Source organism: Xiphophorus maculatus, chromosome 19 (assembly GCF_002775205.1).
Source record: "Xiphophorus maculatus strain JP 163 A chromosome 19, X_maculatus-5.0-male, whole genome shotgun sequence".
NCBI lineage: Eukaryota > Metazoa > Chordata > Actinopteri > Cyprinodontiformes > Poeciliidae > Xiphophorus > Xiphophorus maculatus.
The window spans coordinates 20,745,334-20,763,550 of NC_036461.1; the positions used below are offsets into that span (position 1 = coordinate 20,745,334).

Consider the following 18,217-nt stretch of genomic DNA (forward strand, 5'->3'; position numbering starts at 1 on the left):
GCACCACGGTTAGCGTTTTATTTGTGTGGTGGAAGGCTAACGGCTAATCAGAGGTACACTATTTATTTTAGCTAACTTGAGCTATTTAAAACAACTCGTATTGAAAAACTTTATATGAGTGGGATAAAATGCTGTATTAACTGATGTTAACATTCTATGAGAGTGTTATTTCATTGCACTTTGATCAAATGAACAGTGACTGTGTTCCCGTCTGCTTAGCCTGGTTGTATCTGCTAGCTTAATAATTCCCACATCAACTACAACTCTATAGTTCTGCCATGAATGGAGTGATTTTGATTTTGTTTCAGTCAGTTGTGAAACAGCATTACAGATGGTATGTTGGTATGTTTCATGGTTGCTTGAAAATTATGCTAGTTTTTTTTAGCCGCCAACTTTTTACAGAGTGGCTGGAAATACTTTTATTGTCCCACAGTGGGGAAATCTGGGTGTAATAGCGGCAAAGAGATGAGGCATGAAGGCATGTTAAGACTAGGTATTAAAAACAAACAAATTTAAGAATAATATGTAAGGGGAAAGTTACAATAATGTACTCTGGAGTTATCAAAAGTAGCATAGTCTCAAAAATAAAAATAGGGGGGAAAATGATCTTTTGGAGGAGCTGGCATATAAAAGGGATTGACCGTATAAACTGCTTCTTCAAAAATGGTACCTTACTGTCATTTCAACAATTTCAAGAACTATACAATCTAAACCACAAGGATTTCTGGAAGTTCCTACAAATTAGAGACTGCCTTACAAAATTAAAGAATTCTGAGGGAAGCATACCCATGGAATCACCAATATACGCCATGTTTAATAAAGTTAAAGACTCCCCAAGACGGGTAAGTCATATTTATAACTATCTGATTGAGAACACTTGCAATATTAATACAGGACTTAAGAAGGTGTGGGAATCAGAGTTAAACGTAAGGTTCACAGAAGAACTGTGGGCTGCAATAGTCAAACAAATGTTAAAGCCCATGAGAGATGCACGCTCCAAACTGATACAGTTCAAAATTACGAATCGACTATATTGGACACCAGTTAAATTATTCAGAGCTAAAATAAATAACTCTGATACTTGCTGGCGATGCAAACAAAGCTCAGGAGACATGCTTCATATGTTCCTCATGTGTCCGAAACTAATTTCCTATTGGCAGGAGGTCATGGGGAAAATTAACAGCGCCCTCAACTCCAACCTATTGCTGACACCTACACTGGCACTTCTTAATTTCGTTGATTATAAAGTCAAAATAGGAACAAAAAAAATACAGTGGTTAAAAATAGCCCTCACAACGGCTAAACGAGTTATACTAAGACACTGGAAAGGTCAAAGTCTCCCTACTTATACAGAATGGTATGCAGCTCTTTTAGAAACTGCTTCTTATGAACGACTCATCTACAAGATAAACGGTCAGATTGAGGCGTATCAGAGTATGTGGGAACCGTTCTTAAAACCATAGAGGAAAGGCTCAAACACTATTTGTCCAGAATAAATGATAGTGTGCTTGTAATTTTTTTTTTTTTTTTTTTTTTTTTTTTTTTTTTTTTTTTAGCTCCTTCTGCTGGCTGGGGTGGGGGGAGGATCGGGAGGGGTTCAGGGGGGAAAATGTTAAAAACTCAAATCCTTCTCTGTATAACTACTTGAGGTTGTATACCTCACAGTAGTGATATTGTTAACATTGGTTTCACTGTATGTTTTATTGTTGAAGGATTTAATAAAGATTGAGAATTGAAAAAAAAAAAAAAAAAGTAGCATAGTCTGATTCAAAGAAATGTGCATTTAAGACCATTCTTTTTAAATGTACAAAATGTGCAGGAGTATTTTTTTATTTTTTAAAAAAGGGCAGCACATGAAAATGTATAGCTTCTCACGAGCTTACAGTAATGCAACACCTATTGTGTTACAGGTAAAGGTATTTCCAGTTATATCTTCTTAGGACATCACCTCAAAAATTCAAACTAATGTTCTAACTCTGAAGTTGTCTAAGGACTGTCCTCTTTTCCAAATGGAGGATAAAAACATAAAAGGAGAGGGGAGATAATAAAACATTGTAACTTTGCTTTACTTTGTTCAGCATTCTTTCTGCTGAAAGTCCTGCTGTCCTGCAGTGATGCTTAAAATAGCTAGCTTTAATTCTTTCTCCCTCACTGCAGAGTTCAAATGGGGGTTATTGTTACTGCAGTGCTGGCAGTGCTTATTGCATTTTCTGATCTGGGTATAAAAAAAAATTCTGACCAAACAATCAAAAAACTGAAAATCATCTGATTCAATACCTATTTCTTGTATTTCTACTTCATATTTGTAAGTTTTTTTGCTGGGTAAACTACAGTTTCAGGTTTGTTTGGTTTTTTTTAGTCTCTGTTCACACTCAAGTCAAGGAAGACGTATGTAAAGTTTTAAGCATCTACGCTTCAATTACTCCCCTATGTACTACTACATTCACTTACAGTAATAGTCCCTGTGATGTATAACAACAGCTGATGACTCAGATTTGGTACTTCAAATATAATTAAGTTTTTCTGCAGATAATTTCAGGAGCATCTAAACCTCTCAATTGGAGAAGTTCCTCTTCTTCCCTTGTGTTGACAGGATTTTTAAACGTGTAGATAACTACAGGCATTTTGACATCTTTTTCTTATTTATATAGAGGTATGTCTAGCATTCCCTAGAAGGGAATGCTAGACATGAAAAATGTCCATAGATTTATATGTATGCACATTTCTATGTATGTAGATAGTTTTTGCTGTTTTCTTCTAAGCGTCCATGTTTAACTTGGACTCCATGTAACTCTACATTAGGTCTGCTGCTGTAGCTGTGTGCTGAGCTCAGCTGTCCGTCAGTGTAAGACCATCTTTACCTTTGACACGTTAAAATCACAATTTTTCTTTTTCTTCCTCCACTCCCTGCATGCTTACACACAAGTTTGAATGTTCTGCCTTTTCTGTTCCTCGGCTGCGCTGCCTCAATAATTAATTGGTTATCATAAATCATTGAGGGGAAAACACTGAGGCTCAAAGAGCAGTAATCTGTTTCTAAAATGATCAGCAGAAGCATTCCTGTACTCCTTTTGTTCACAGATGAGTCCTTAAATCACAAAATCCGTCTCTAATGATGAGTCGTAGGATAACGGCTTGAGAAAAGGAACAGAACAGTGGAGACACTTGGAAAGAAAAGAAAATGTCTTTGCCTGTGTGTGGTTTCTAACTCAAGCCGTCCTTTCACTCCTAAAAGCTGCTAGAAGCGTGCTGCATATGGACGAAGATTGGTGCATACATCTTTTAACAGCCTCTTGAGCGCTGTAAGCCTAATGACAGTTATGTAACTGTTCCCCCTCAAGCCTTGCATGGCCGCTCATTGCATAATGTTAGTGTTATTTCTTTTATGCAGCAATGATTTTGTGTGGGGGCTGACTGTTGGCTCAGTGCCATAAGGTGCCTCCCATCTTGTTAGTACTTTTTAAGGTGTACAAAAAGAAATGCTGCTCTCTGGCTACTGCTGCTCAGTGCCTGCAATATACACTTGCTAGGTACTTTTGTTATAAGATAAAGCATGTTAGTCTTCTTTTTAATATGTTTTATATTGTACAGTGTCTTTTAGAAGTATTCCCTCCTCAAAGTATGAAACTTTTTAAAATAAAAAAATGTTAAAATAGTTCTTAAAACCGTCACCATGTTGTGATGGGATGAAACAGATAATCTGTGAAAAATTTAGCATCTCTGGCTTCTCTCAGTGGTCCTACTGCCATGAGCAGAAATACACCGCTTGGTCAGAAATAACCAATCAGAGCTAGGGGGAGGGTCTTAGCACTGCTCACACCCTCCCCATTGCTCTCTGCTACAGCTTCTTCCCAATAGCGGAGCCTGCCATGAATGCTAAGGCTAGAGTTAGCATGGCCGCTGATTATGGCAGATAAACAGTTTTCCTGTAACGGTAAGTTGTTTCTCCTCTAGTAACACATTAAGCAGCGTGTACACAGGCATGATTGACAGCCCTAAAACCCTCCTCCAGGCACTGATTGGTTGTTTCTGACCGGGAGCGGTGTGTCTCTGCAGATGGCAGTAGGAGCATTGGATGGAGGTGGAGGAGCTTCTTTTTTTTCCTTTTTTTTTCAGACTGTTTCATACTATCATAACGTGATTACAGTTTATACAATTATGTTTTAAACACCTTTTTTTAAATAGAAGTTACATTCTGCAGCTTTAACATCTTCAGGCTTTTTTCCATGAAAATTACAGACTTAAATGTATTTTGGGGAAATTTGATATTATAGTCCAGAACATAGTTGCACATAATTATAAAGTATCAGGAAAATCATATTTGGTTTAAAAATATTTTGGCCAAAGGTGGTGCAGGGAAAAGGCTCTGCAGATACAACTTCAGCTGAACAGTTGCAGCACAACTGAATCCTGAGGAATCTGTCCCAATCGCAGAATTTCCTGTTGATCTTTAGACGCAGCCTCTTTAATAGGCCTGTAGCCAGCACATATACTGTACCATACCTAGCTTTCCCCAACATATAGATCTAACTGTCAACTGTTTTTTTCTGCATGTTCATTTTCCATATCTGGTCTTCTGTTCTGGGATCCATACCTTTCCTTATTTGAGCAGTGTAAGACTTCTGCTTTATCAGACACTACAGTAAAGATATAAAAACTGTACATGAATTAGAGTCTTTGTGCTCAGCCCATTTTACTCTGACACAATTCAGTAAAATCTAGTGTCACCAGCTGCATTTAGACATTAAGTGGTAAGTAGACTCCATATGTGGTTAATTTAGTGTCGGTGTTCTGTGAATGCATCAGAGAACAGCAGTGAACAAATAGCATCATGAAGACTGAGCACAATAAGCAATTAATTAGTTATTCAATTAATTGGATGATAAATTAGAATGAGCTTAATACTTTAGTGAATGATTTGAAATACAGGTTAGATTTTATGATTTCAAAAATATGTTAAAATGTATATAAAACATTTATCAGATTCAAATTTTTTTTTTCATCTTCTCTCCAGCTTTCTGTGACGCTCTGCCACATAAAGTTCTGTGGTTGTAATGTCATAAAATGTAAAGATGTCCATGGGTGTGGACGATGACTGGACCGTACTTTGCACACACTAGTAAAACTTTAATTGATTTATTTTTGCCTGTTTTTCCAGCTCTTCTTGTTGCTGCTCGATTGCACGACTTTTGTCGCACCACCAAAGAAATCGTGAACGTGGTGAAGGTCTGTGAGAGCACGCTGAGGAAAAGGTGAGTTGAGAAGATTTTGATTTGGCCCCTCCTCTTTCTAGAAATCCTCACAGCTTTTCTGATCCCTCCAGGTTTCTCAGCCACCCGTATTGAACTGCATCAGTATCGCCCAGAGAGTGTGTGTTTTTTTTTAAGACTTTATATTCCCTCTAACAGGCTGACGGAGTTTGAGGACACGCCCACGAGTCAGCTGACCATAGAGGAGTTTATGAGGGTAGATCTGGACGGGGAGTGTGACCCACCGTGTTTTACAGCCGGGCTGAGGAAGAAAAAGGACCAGCAGGTATCTGTTGGGGTTCCTGACCTCCACAAACCGTTTTTCTACATATGATAAGTGTGGAAAAAGGAAATGGTGTGGAGAAACGGCTAAATTGCCAGAGTATTTTCCTATACTCTGTTTTGGTCCTCTCTTAACCCCTGACGTCCAAACGTTTTTCCTAACGTTCCTCCTTCTGTCCTTCTATGTATCTTCCCTTTCTTTCATGTCCTTCCTTTTCTCCATCTGTTCTTTCCTTCTTTCTGTGTCCTTCCTGCAATTCTTCGTTATCACATTCCTTTATTCTTTGTCCTTTCTTCCACTTTTTGGGGTTTTTTTTTAGGTCTACCTTCCTTTTCTTTCTTGTCAACCACTTCTTCCTCCCATCTTGTCTTGTTCTACCTGCCTTTGTGATCCTTATTTTCTTTCTTTCTTGTGTTCTGATTCTCATCTCTTCCTTTCCTTGTTCTTCTTGCCATGTTTCCTGCTTCTTTCCTTCGTTCCATCATTTCATCTCCTCCTTCCGTTTGCTTCCTTTATTCTGTCCATGTGTCCCATCTCCTTTCTTCCAGTGTTTTCCAGTGTTTTTGCAATTAATAATTTAAAGCCTGACCTCTGAAAAATGAATAACTTTAGTAACTTCATAGTCAGTTTGTTCCGTTTGTACATTAAAATAAACATGAGGGTCAGACAATTCAGAACAGTTCTTCCATAAAGTTGTGAAGTTACCCTGACTGATTTCAGCTCAAGCTTTCAGAAAAACCCCCAACAGATTTCAAATGAAAAATAAAATATTTGTTACTTTCAGCAAACATAATTGCTGCTCATGTCACAGAAATCATCAACAAAAACTCCACAGCTTCCATGCTGTTCCACTCTGTCTCTTTAAGAAGTCTCTCCACCTCCAGTTTTTGTTTGGTAATAAAATTTGTCTGATCCAAAAAAAGAAAACAAACAAAATAAAGGTGGCAAATTATTTTTCAGATAAGTTTTTGACTCTTGTTTATCAGTTGTTTATCAGTTTTACTGATAAACAACTGAAATGGTTACGTGAAATGATGTTTTTCTGGTTCCATAGTTAATGTTCTATCTCAATACATCAGAATTAAGACTGTTCATTTTTTTTAAGTGAACAAAATCTTCAACGTGAAATGAAATACAAAACATGGAGAAATGCACTGAGCATTTTTCCTGATCTGTGTCTTGTGTTGGCATTGACATCAGACTCCTGTTATCCTCTCACTCTGCATTACTGGTCAGATTTAGAAAAGGCTTTCATTGTATAATTTGGTATTTTGTTTCCCCCCTCTAGCTGAAACTGGAGCTGCAGAAAAAGATGGGTGACTTTGAAGGTATGAAAATAATATTGCTGTTCCAAATTTAATTCTGATTCTCAAGGTCAAATCAAATTCTGTTTGCTGGCTTTGTTGGTGATCTGTAACTTTGACTTCTACTAGCACTCTTAGTTTATTTTCATATCCTACAGTGCATTTCAAACATATTCATATCACTTTCATTACATTTGAGGCCAAACTTTGGACAGCCCTGCATTAGGGGATGAAACAAGAAGACATGTCACAATAAACCTGTTTTCATATGTAGGAATTAAACACCATTTACCATGTCTTTCCTATTCATAATTGTCCACTACTTTATCTTGGCTTAACACAAATACCATTAAGTACTCTGAAGTTTGCGGTTGCAAAATCAACCAAACTTCCAAAGAATCCAGTGTGTTTATCTGGCCTGTAGATCTGAAATGTTTTACCGCTTCACTTCTCCCTGAATCAGATGAAATCCAGGAGTTCAAGGATGAAATAGATGCAGAGCTGGAGAGCTGCAGACCCAAGCTGAGAGGAGTTTACGCTGCCTACACCAAGAAAGGTGGGTGAAATCACACCAGCATTCAGATATGAAAGTTCATTTGTGCAAAGAAGCCCAACTAATTTTTAAAAGTCAGTATTTTGTACTTATTGCTTGTACTCAAGCAGTTGTTAAAATGGTCAATGGTTATCTTCTTTTTTTAAATACTTAACTCATCCAGATACATATTTAATAACCGATGGCAGTTTTCTGACCAATCACCAATCTTTAAAAAGCCTGACCTGATGATTCCACTTTTGGCCAGTACCAATTTCTCTTTCTTCCTTTCTTTCTTTTTTCTTTTTATAACTGACACTGTCAAGTGTAATATGGTCAAAATACACCCTCGATGTTCCAATATTGTTTTATTAAAAAACATTAAACAATACCAATGAAACAATACAACCTTGGCAACAGTGGATGATGATTAGCAGAAGTGACCTGGTGGGCAGGTCTGTCAGTCACGCTGCTCTCATGGCAGATCAGAACAGCACAGTGGCTGATTTACTTAGTCATATTAGCCTTTAGTTTTTTATTGTCAACACAGTTTCTGCACAATTATGTGTTCAAATGTCTCAAGACAAAATCTGGCATTCTTTTTTCAACTAAACCCACTGTGGGAATTGTTCTGCTGCATTAGATTTAAATTAAGTGGTGTCACAGATTAATGCTTAATTGATTTCGTCATGTCTTCACATCATGTTTTCTCCCCTCAGATGTCTTTAGTGATGACGATAGCTCCTCGTCATCTAAGGAGGAACCGAACGAAGGCGACGAGCTTCACGCCGTGGCGAAGCACTTCGGTAGAGAACTGGAAGAGCTCACCCTAGAGGCTCTCATCAAACTAGAGGGGGGAGAGTTAGAGGAGGAGAACCAGGAGGAGAATGTGCCCAAGCGAAAAGGTCCCTCACTGGCTTCCATACTGGGGAGAATGTCGTCCTCATCCTCTCAGGGCCTCTCAGAAACCTTCAGCCACTCTGTTGGGGACGACATGGAGAACGGTAAGTTTGTCAGTAGAAACTCAGCCGGTAACTTTTATGTAGTTTTTTTCATTTCTTGGGATTTTTTTTCATTTCATTTCCTTCTATTCTTATGATGTTGCACAGTTATGTACCAACAGAATTACCCCAGTTATGTTAATTATGCCTTAAACCCTAATTACTAGTGATGCACTTATCTGAAGACTGTGGCCAGTTTCTCTTGCGTTGGGACCTGCCCATTCCTTTAGCAGCCCACTGTGATTGGCTCTTTAGTCCTAATGCGTCGACTGTCTCCCATCCACACATGAACGACTCGCTCCAAACATTTCTGGTTATACAGTATCTCAGCGATTATACACAATAAAAACATAAAAATACTGATAAACAAGCATCCGAATGAGGCAAGATCGCCTTTGCTGTCGATCTTGTAAATTGGATGATTACTGCTTAGCCAATTACCTTTCAGCAAGTCAACGCGGTATTTAACCCTAACTGGAGTTACTGTAAGGAGTAACTCTTCATTTAACAGCAGTGAAGAAAGACAGTCTATGGTTATGTAAACGTTGTTACTGTATTTAGGAAAAGTTACATTAGGAATGCATCAAGGAGAAAAAACATGTAAGGAGTTTGCAAAACTGTCCCATGCATTATTAAAAACGGTAAGGAAAGTGGGCAGCCATCATCTTCGAGGGAAAAATGTGATCCTGAATTGTCTTGATTGGCGATCCCTTCAAGTTGCAATAGATAATTTTTTATAAAAATCTTTTGTCACATATTTGCTCTGACAGTTTATGAGACAGATAATCTGTAAAAAAAAAAAAAAAAAAGGTTTTCCTCCTCCTGCCACTATTGCTATCTGATAAAACACACTGCTCTGTCATAAACAACCAATCAGAGCCAGGAGGAGTATCTTAGCACTGTCAATTATCCTTGTGCACATGCTGCAGCTGTGCTAATGGTGGAGAAACAACTTACAGTTACAGGAAAGTTGTTTATCCACAGTCATCAGTGACCATGCTAAGTATCCTTAGCATCCATGACAGGTCATGTTGAGGGGAACTAGCTGTAGCCTAGCAGAGAGCAAGGGAGAGGGTGTGAGCAACCTATGCATCAGTTGTGACTCCATTGCTGCTTCTGATTAAATATTACTCCGAATTATAGAGGTGCAGAAAAAAGTTTATTCTATAATGAGTCTCATTTGCTAGTCCTGGGAATTTGGAGTCAATTCAAAACTCTCAAGAATGTATTTTGCAATGTGTTTAAGTTGTTCGTCTTTGCTGCTCCTATTTCTGAGTAAACTTCTTGCTGTGTTATTCGTCCGCTCGGCCACCGTATGGAATTTGAATAATTCTTTGAGACTTTTTTGTGTTTAACAAAAGTTCAGGCAGCTAAGCTAACTGGTGATGATCGGTTACCATTGTCGTAAGGGTAAATCCGGGCAAAAAATCGTGTAGTGTGAACTGGGCTCAAGTTAAAGAATTTGATGTGCAAACCTATTTTTGTTGAAATATAAACTTTTGGAATTTGAAACAGCATGGATCCTTATATAATTGTTTTAAATAAATGTTCTACTTGTTTAGACTGACTTTTCCTCTTGTCAGTCACATAATTAAACAGAATCTACAAACTGTTTGAATAGAAAAATTGGTTTCTTAATCGAATCATGACCCTAAAAATCAGAATCGAATCCGGTTTTTTGTAGAGACATTGACATCTCTACAAAATTGAATACAATTCTGAAGTGAATCCTCCTACCGTCTAGTGCAGCTGTGGGAAATGCATCAAAAACAGCTTTTGGTTCAGCAATGAACACTTTTGTGATACTTAGATCCACATATTTAAACTAGTGAGCCATAGTTTCCTAAGATGTTTTCCATGCATTAGACAACCCTTCCTCTCCCATCAGAACACATTCACCTCCCACCCTGTCCTCCCACTGAGAGCCATAAAAACACGTTTCCTGAGAACTAATGCAGCAGCATGGTACCATTACATCACACCCATCAGCGCCTCTGCACACCCAGATAAGGAAGGTTAGGTACACAGAGCCTCCTACTAATGAGGTAATTATGGGTTACGTATGACAGGTCCCTGCAGTGGCTTTATTTGTGCCACTGTTTGTGGACCACAGTGACAAAGGCTGCAATTAGTTGCACTCTGTTATTTCCTGCCAGCAGAAAAGTTGAGTTGGCTTTGTGTTTAGGTGTCAGTTAGGCAAACGTATGTACGTAGCAATCTGACCCGTGCTTCTCTTTTTATGCATTTATCACAACAGTTTGCTTCCAGTGGGGAGAGGCTGTTGTTATTTCATCCTTATGAAAACTAAATACAAGTTTGTGAAGAAAAGGAGACGCACCTCATTTAACAGGAGCCTCTCCTTTTCTTCTGTCTGACATGAAAAGTAAGGAAACAAGCTAACAATGAAAAATTGCCAACAGGATTGCTACACATTAAACCATAAAACCTCACAACATTCTGTCTTAAAGGGGCAATATTATGTAAAATCTACTTTTTTGAGCTTTACATCATGTTATAATGTTATTCCCTTATTAAAGATAAACTAATTTTTGCCTTGCTTTGTTCATGCACGTTAGAGAAATCCTTTAATCTCCATGGCAACCATTCAGCTGTGCAAAACGCCTGGTTGGACCTCGCCCCACTTTCAAGGTGTAGCTCCTTCTCAGAGCTGCAGTTTCCAAGCTTCTGCCTCACAGAGCAGCCGTCCTCCATTACTTCCCCACTAGGCTCCTTCAGACTAGCCAGTAGCAATTAGCAAACTCCTGGCAGAACTGCTTCTCTGTTACTTCTCAGTGCAGTCCTGGTAAAAATGTTGATAAGGGGTTAAAGAGGAACCATGTTGTGATGAAGGCAGAGTTTCAGAAAAAACAGGAGTTTTTAAAGAGACAGAGGCCCAATTTCAAGATATTAAATTACAAAGTTAATTCTCTTTTAATTTATATGTGATATATAGCATTTTTATTACAACTAAAGGTAACATAATTACTTGACAAAGTGTCTGGAAAATACTGCCCCTTTAAGAAAACAAATGTATTTTTTTGATGTATTTTATAAAGCAATTTTATTGTTTACTATGTTTCATTATTAATAGTTATCAACTTGTTATCTAAGCTGAAATGACAGATTTTCAACTTGATAGCTCTGGGCATGCTGAGAGCTGACCACACTCTTATGTGTGGACGTTACTACTGACTGAAGTAGACTCAGCGTTTGGCCATTTCTGTTTCTATTTAAGCATTTAAAATAAGAAGAGAGTTCCTGTCTAAAGGACACTGTTGTCAATACAATCTCAGTACATTTCTGTGGTTCATGTGAAATGGGAGAGAGCTAGACTCTGAAGAGAACAGAGGACAAGCCTGACTTTCTAGCTTGAACCTCTCTGTTATGGAATATGCTACACTGGGAAATGCCTTCATCCTTGTATAGGCCCCAAAGCGAGGGTGAAGGTCTGTACTTACTAGAATACACATGAATATAAGCCAAAGACAGTTAAAAACATAATCTTATCATTTAGTCTATTTCAAAATAACGATAAACATTTTTCTGCATCCTTTCTCTCAGGATATATGTATATGTACCTAAAATGTACTGGAATAGTCAAACAAAAAAAGTGTGAGCATGGATATATTTTTTTAGATTAAAATGCAATACATGAAAACTTTTTTGTTATGACTGTATATCCAGAAGAGAAAAACATAAAAATGGTCCTTTAGGAAAAATGAGGGGATTAAAAAAGCATTTAGCTATTCATAAATCTTAGTAATGATGGGAACAGATATGATGAAAGTGGTTTGAATAAAAGTCTTTAAAAAACATCCTTATTGCAGGTCAAACCAAGCAGTAACTTGATGAGAAATGTCCCCAGATAGCCTCTTTGACCTAATACATTATTGCTATGGAAATATGTGTCATGGGTGTCATTCTGAGTGAAAAGAGCCACAACTACATTGAGTAATTGCTCTTATACTCCACAAGTCCTTCAGTTAATTGTAAACGTCTCCCTTTTTATTGGTTTTGGTACAGAGTGACGTTAGCCTTAGTCATCCTTCTTGATTCATGGCCCATAGCACTCATTGCATGTAGCCACAAATGACAAAATTTCCTTTAAAATGACAAATGGCTGTGACAGAAGGGTTAAAGGCTGCTTGTGGAATTAGAGGTTGACCTCAATGGTGTAATTAGAGGAGAGTCATTCTTTTCTCAGAAGCCCTCTGTATGTTCAGCCTCCCTCTGCCATTATAAAACATAAACTAGAATAATAGTAGTGCTTTCAGGGCTTATTAATAGCAGAGTTCTGCCCAAATGATTGTTCTTAATGTTCTTTTGTCTGGCTTCCTACTGTGTGTGTGTTAGTAAATTATGTGAACAGGGTTTACTGTTTTAAAAGACAGACCAACAGACGACGGAGCTGAGATGTTGAGCTGTCTTTACTTTTAGAACCGGCTCAGTGAGCAATGCCTGATGAAATAGCCTCAGTGATGAAATAGCCAAATCTGGTATGTTCATAATGGGGGTTAACAGTTTCAGTGTGTTCAACCTTCCCATTATCTACAGAAAAATCAGCTTTATCTCAGCCTGAATTAACTGAACATTTCCACAAACTAAGCAGCTTTTACATAGCTTCTTACATCTCCATTATTTCTAACTTCCCTTTTAAACATCTCAAGTGTTAGCCACTGCTAACTAAAAGGTTAGTTGCAGTAACTCTGTAGCACTCATCATAAATGTTACTTACGGTCAGCAGTACACAAACAGTTTTTAGCAGAAGCTAAGGCTAAAGTGCTAACTTCAATTTGATTTAAACCTGCCCTTGAAAGACTGTAGTCATTGAGCACCAATTTGATTTTGACATTAATTTACATGTTCTATGATGCCGTTAGACGGTGTATTTATATTTATACCTTGTTCTCTACCGTCTGTTTTATTTTGTTCTTTCTTTTTTTTGGTTGAACTAAAAAAAGAGAAGGAAAAAAACAGGGTGAACACTGCATAAAGTCTTCACTCACTTTAAAATAAGAGCATGAATATGAAAGTGTAGCTACTTAGAGTTGATCATCAAAACCTCATCCCATACTCCAAACGTTATTCACCTTAAAGTTTACAACGCAGCCACGTAAATCAGCATTTTACAATTTGTCTGGAAAAATGAGTTTGGGGGAAGATAAGTGCACTAAATGTTTTCAAAATTGGCAAAAGCACTGAACAAAAAATCAGATATGCTATTAGTGGATTAGCATAAGTGTGGAACTCTGACAGGAGAAAACAGCTAGATTGGAGGTCTCTATCGTTCACTGTGTCCTGTGGCATTTAGCAGGGAATACAACATTTATATTGTAAAAGAAATTTCCAAACGGCTTTGTTTTTAATCAAGGAGAAAACTGTTTACATTAAGTCGCCAGCAAATGTTTCATCTGTTAGGTAATTATTTTCACATCTGCGTTTCCAGAGGAAGAAATGAGGCTAATGGTTCCTCTGACTGTGACTTATAAAAAATTGATAGCGTCTTTCCTACACACTCTTGACTGTATTTGTGCCAGGACAGCTGCGCAGCCTGACTTTGGATCTGGTACAGTTGAAGTTGACAGCCATATGGCTGAATGGGCACAGCCTCTCAGGGGAAAGGTTGACATGATTGGGTGGCAGACAAACGGGCTTTGACAGTTTGAGGAGACAGGTGTCACTGATACAGAGCCAGTCTGATGTTTCCTTCAGATTCGTGGTATTCTCGTAGGACAGCTTGTTATGCGGCGAACTCCAGCAGCATCACGCTGTGCGTCTGCAGGGCCTGCAGCAGTCAGGGCAGTAGCGGCCCATCACAGCACTTTGCTTTGATTGGAGATGATGCGCATCTTCTGGCCTAGGGAGATGAAGGGAAGCCGTCCCATTTGGTACAGCCGGCCTGACAGGAAATGACAGCTACCATTTAGCAGACGTTGCCAACGCAGGAAACTACTCCCCTTTTTGCTGTTGTCACAACGGATTTGACTGTCACTCCCTGTAACAAGGCAGCCTTTTGCGGATGGATTTACAGTGGAGATGAAAGTTGAGGCAGAGTAAGGTGGAAACATCACCATCAAGACACAACATCAAAACACAACATCAAGAATTTTTAGAAGAAATGTTCCAAAAACCCCCTTGGTGGCAATTTTGGGAGTAATACCCGATGGATTGGACAGGAAGGATGATAGATATCTTCTAAGAATCTTGCTCACAGCAGCATTGAAATGCATAACTATCAGATGGCTGAAGCCAGGACCTCCTACATATAACACATGGATACAAAAAGTTTGGGACATTCATTTGATGGAAGAAATCACATATTCCTTAAGGCTTCAAAAAACAGTTGTTAATATAAGGTGGAGCTCTGTCATACCGTTATTATTTCAGTGACACAATAACAGGATTGCCCTTTTGCACTTGTATGTTCTCTTGGGTCGGTCTAAAATACCATGGTGGGAACCACTTTAACTCAGGGAGGATTTAATCGTATGTTTTGTATTTATTTTATTTTGCTGTTATCTGTCTGTTGATTTCGTTTTGTTGTTTTGTAATCATTATTACATTTGTTAAGAACACCTACTGTCTCATCTCCTGTTGCCAAGTTGTAATGCAGATGACAAATGTCAGTAAGAGACGGAAGAATGTAACCTTGAACATGTGTTGTAAAAAATTAAAAAAAATAGTTAAAAAAAAAAACACAACATCAAGAACAATGTCACAGGTGCAACTTAAATATTCCCAGCTGTGAAGGACCAAACCACCTCCAAATCACAGGGAATCTCAATTGACCAATTTCCACCTATTTGAATAAAATACCTTTCGTAAAATACAAGCATTTATATTTACTTTTTATACATATTTTATGTTTTATCCTTACACCATAAGCACCATTATGAAACACCACAAAAACGCACAAACAATTCTCCCCCCATACTTTTCCATGGCCTCCCCCGGATCCTATAAATGGTGTCAGGATCCCCGGGGAAGTATTTGTTCACCCTGGAGGCACAGGAAAGACAGGAGAGTCACTCCATATTAGCACCTTCACACTTAACATATTATGCACTAACATTTGCTCAAGTTTTACAAACCAGTAGCTCCTTGTTCTGAGTAACAATTAGCCTCCTTTCACAGGGAACCACCTCACTTCTCAAAGAGGAGCAGCAGTGCAGAGTCCAGAACAAAGGCTGAGTTTCTTTGTCTTGACTTTACACAACTCCTCATGCTTCTTCTTAGGCATGTCGCAGTGAATTAATTAATCGCATGATAAATGTAATCCTTGTGTGTATCAGTCTGAAGCGATACACCCCGCCGAGGTGAAAACGACCCAGTTGATGCCGACGCTGGGGAGGGAAGCGGGGCGTAGCTGAGCTCAGGGTCCAAGCGGACCCCGCCTAAGCGAAAACGACACAGTTGATGCTGACGCTCGGGATGGTAGCTGTGGGGGTCCACCATCCTGGCTGTAACACAGAGGAAGCCAAATTGATCCTTGTTGTTATGAACTAGCACCACCACCATAACCATAACAGCAAGCAGGGTCTGACACACCCCCAGGGTTGCACACAAGGGTTAACTGCCACAGACTGATCCGGCAGAGCAGCACAGGAGGATCTGAGGGTGAAATTAAAGTCTTGGTATTTCACATTCTAGTTTCTTTTACATCAGATGAAAATTTGATGTATTGTTTTGATCAGTCCGTTTAAGAGAATCAAATAAAAACAGAGTTTGATTCGTCAATGTAGTTATCATCTGACCAGTTGATGAAAATTAATTTTATGGCTGCTGTCTAGCATTTTAAATGTTTGATTCTCATACACAATGATGGACACATCACACACTGAATATGTGCAACAGATTTTCAAGCCTAGCCTTCCTCTCATCTGTCAGTCATTCCACTCGTCTCATGGTGGTTTCATTTTGTAAACTCACTCTGTGTAGACGATTTCTTCTTTCTGCTGATTGAAAATGACTTAATCTGTTTGGAAGATGCTACATTTTGACATGTATTTGGCCAAAATATTTAAAGTATCCAAAATACGTTCTGTATAAACAGTTATCCAGTTTATGCATGGATACACAGATGTGGCAGCAAGAAAGCGGTAGCAACAATGATGGCTGCTTTCTTTGTTTCATTGTGATGGTGGAAGTGTCAGCATAGTTTGCCTTCTCATGCTCATTGGACGTTCTTAAAGCTGCAGTAGGTAACTTTTAGAAAAAAAAATGTTTTTTGCATATTTGCTAAAACTGTCACTACATCCTGACCTTATAATGAGACGGATAATCTGTGAAAAAATGAAGCTCTTCTGCCTTCTCCCTGCTGTCCTACTGCCATCTGCAGAAAAACAACGCTCTGTCAGAAACAACCAATCAGAGCCAGGGGGCGGATCTTGGCACTGCCGATGGTCAGACCCTCCCTCCTGCCCCTTGCTCTCCTCTACAGCTCCTCCCCCATAGCGGAGCCTGCAGTGAATGCTATAGTTAGCTCGCAGCAGTTTTTCAGTAAGTTTAGGTTATTTCCTCCATTAGCACATTTGCTGCAAGTAGGCAATCTTGAGTTTGTTTGCACATACACAAGCCTGATTGACAGTGCTAAAAAACTGTCAATCACAAGAAAATGATTCAAAATAATTTCTTGATCCAAGAAAATAAAAATTAGAATAATTTTAGAGTATAATAAATATAAAAGTCTTATTTGAATTCGTGTTTAATTTGGAGAAAATCTATAAAGGAGATAGTTGTTTTTAAAAAAAATTTTTACAATCCAGAGCAGAGTCACTGTTAGAAACGTATATTTTGGTTATTTTTCTCTATTGGTAAACCTTGGAATGGGAATACTGCAGTAACAATGTGCTCTACAGAATATCGTCTCAACTCGTCCATTCTGGTTATTGTTTCCATGACAGATGGCACTGCTGACAGTGGAGAGCTGGACCTGAGTGGCATAGATGACAGTGAGATCAATTTGGTATGTAGAACCTCTTCATGGATCCTCACTCAGTAGCCAAACATCTATACACATCCCTACATATAGAAGAAAACACTTTACAATTATTGCAAAAAATTCAAAATAAATCAAATGTTTAAAGTGCATCAAAGCTAGACAGGGTGACTGTTGCAGGGTTAATTTTTGAGTTCTGTGGAACATTGTTAGAGATGTTTTATTTCACACAGTTCAGCCAAATGAAAAGTGGGAACACTAAAGTTTTCATGATGGCCAGATTGAATTTCTGACGTCTTTACACAAATGTGGAATTGGAACAATACAAAACTTCAGATTTACATTCTCTTAATATTAGATTTCAGCATTGAACCAAAAACAAATCCAGACATTTGCTTATATTATCAAACATGTGTGCCTTTGTGGGGAGTAGGAAGATGAATAGGACTGACATCTATCAGCTAGAGAAGCTCTGCTTTCTACTGCTAAGAATGTGTGACGTTGTTTTGACCCGGTCACTTCTGCTCAGTGTTCCTCTGGACAGGCGTTTATATGGTGCTGTGCAGCGTGATCAACTTATTGAGATCTAGAAATACATTAAAACACGCAAATGCACAATTCAGTTCTTTTTTTTTTCAAATGAAAATTAAAAATGTTGTCTAAAAAGCAATAACAGCATTCCTTTAGTGAATGATTATTTATAGCACAGGATGAATCTGTAGCTAAGATAATATTTCCAACATCAACATGTGGAAAAGCTCGGCCATTTCAATAAAAAAAAGTTAATTACTAGAAGGTTTTTTTATTTGAAAATATAAACAGATGAAGCTAAACATACCACTTTAGGAGTTTGATGTAGAACATACTTAGACAAAAGTTTTTGTTTTTTTGTGTTTTTCCTAAATGCAAA

General features: G+C 38.3%; 1 protein-coding gene across 1 annotated transcript in view; it reads left to right on the forward strand.

Moving 5' to 3' along the window:
- LOC102220698 (transcription factor IIIB 90 kDa subunit-like) overlaps positions 1 to 18,217 on the forward strand; it is a 77,243-nt gene that overhangs the window by 43,850 nt on the left and 15,176 nt on the right. Inside the window, exons 8-13 of the mRNA XM_014471691.2 lie at positions 5,159 to 5,252; positions 5,409 to 5,535; positions 6,821 to 6,860; positions 7,300 to 7,392; positions 8,088 to 8,372; positions 17,273 to 17,334. Coding sequence (XP_014327177.1) covers positions 5,159 to 5,252; positions 5,409 to 5,535; positions 6,821 to 6,860; positions 7,300 to 7,392; positions 8,088 to 8,372; positions 17,273 to 17,334 — 701 coding nt within the window. The remainder of the gene's footprint in view (positions 1 to 5,158; positions 5,253 to 5,408; positions 5,536 to 6,820; positions 6,861 to 7,299; positions 7,393 to 8,087; positions 8,373 to 17,272; positions 17,335 to 18,217) is intronic.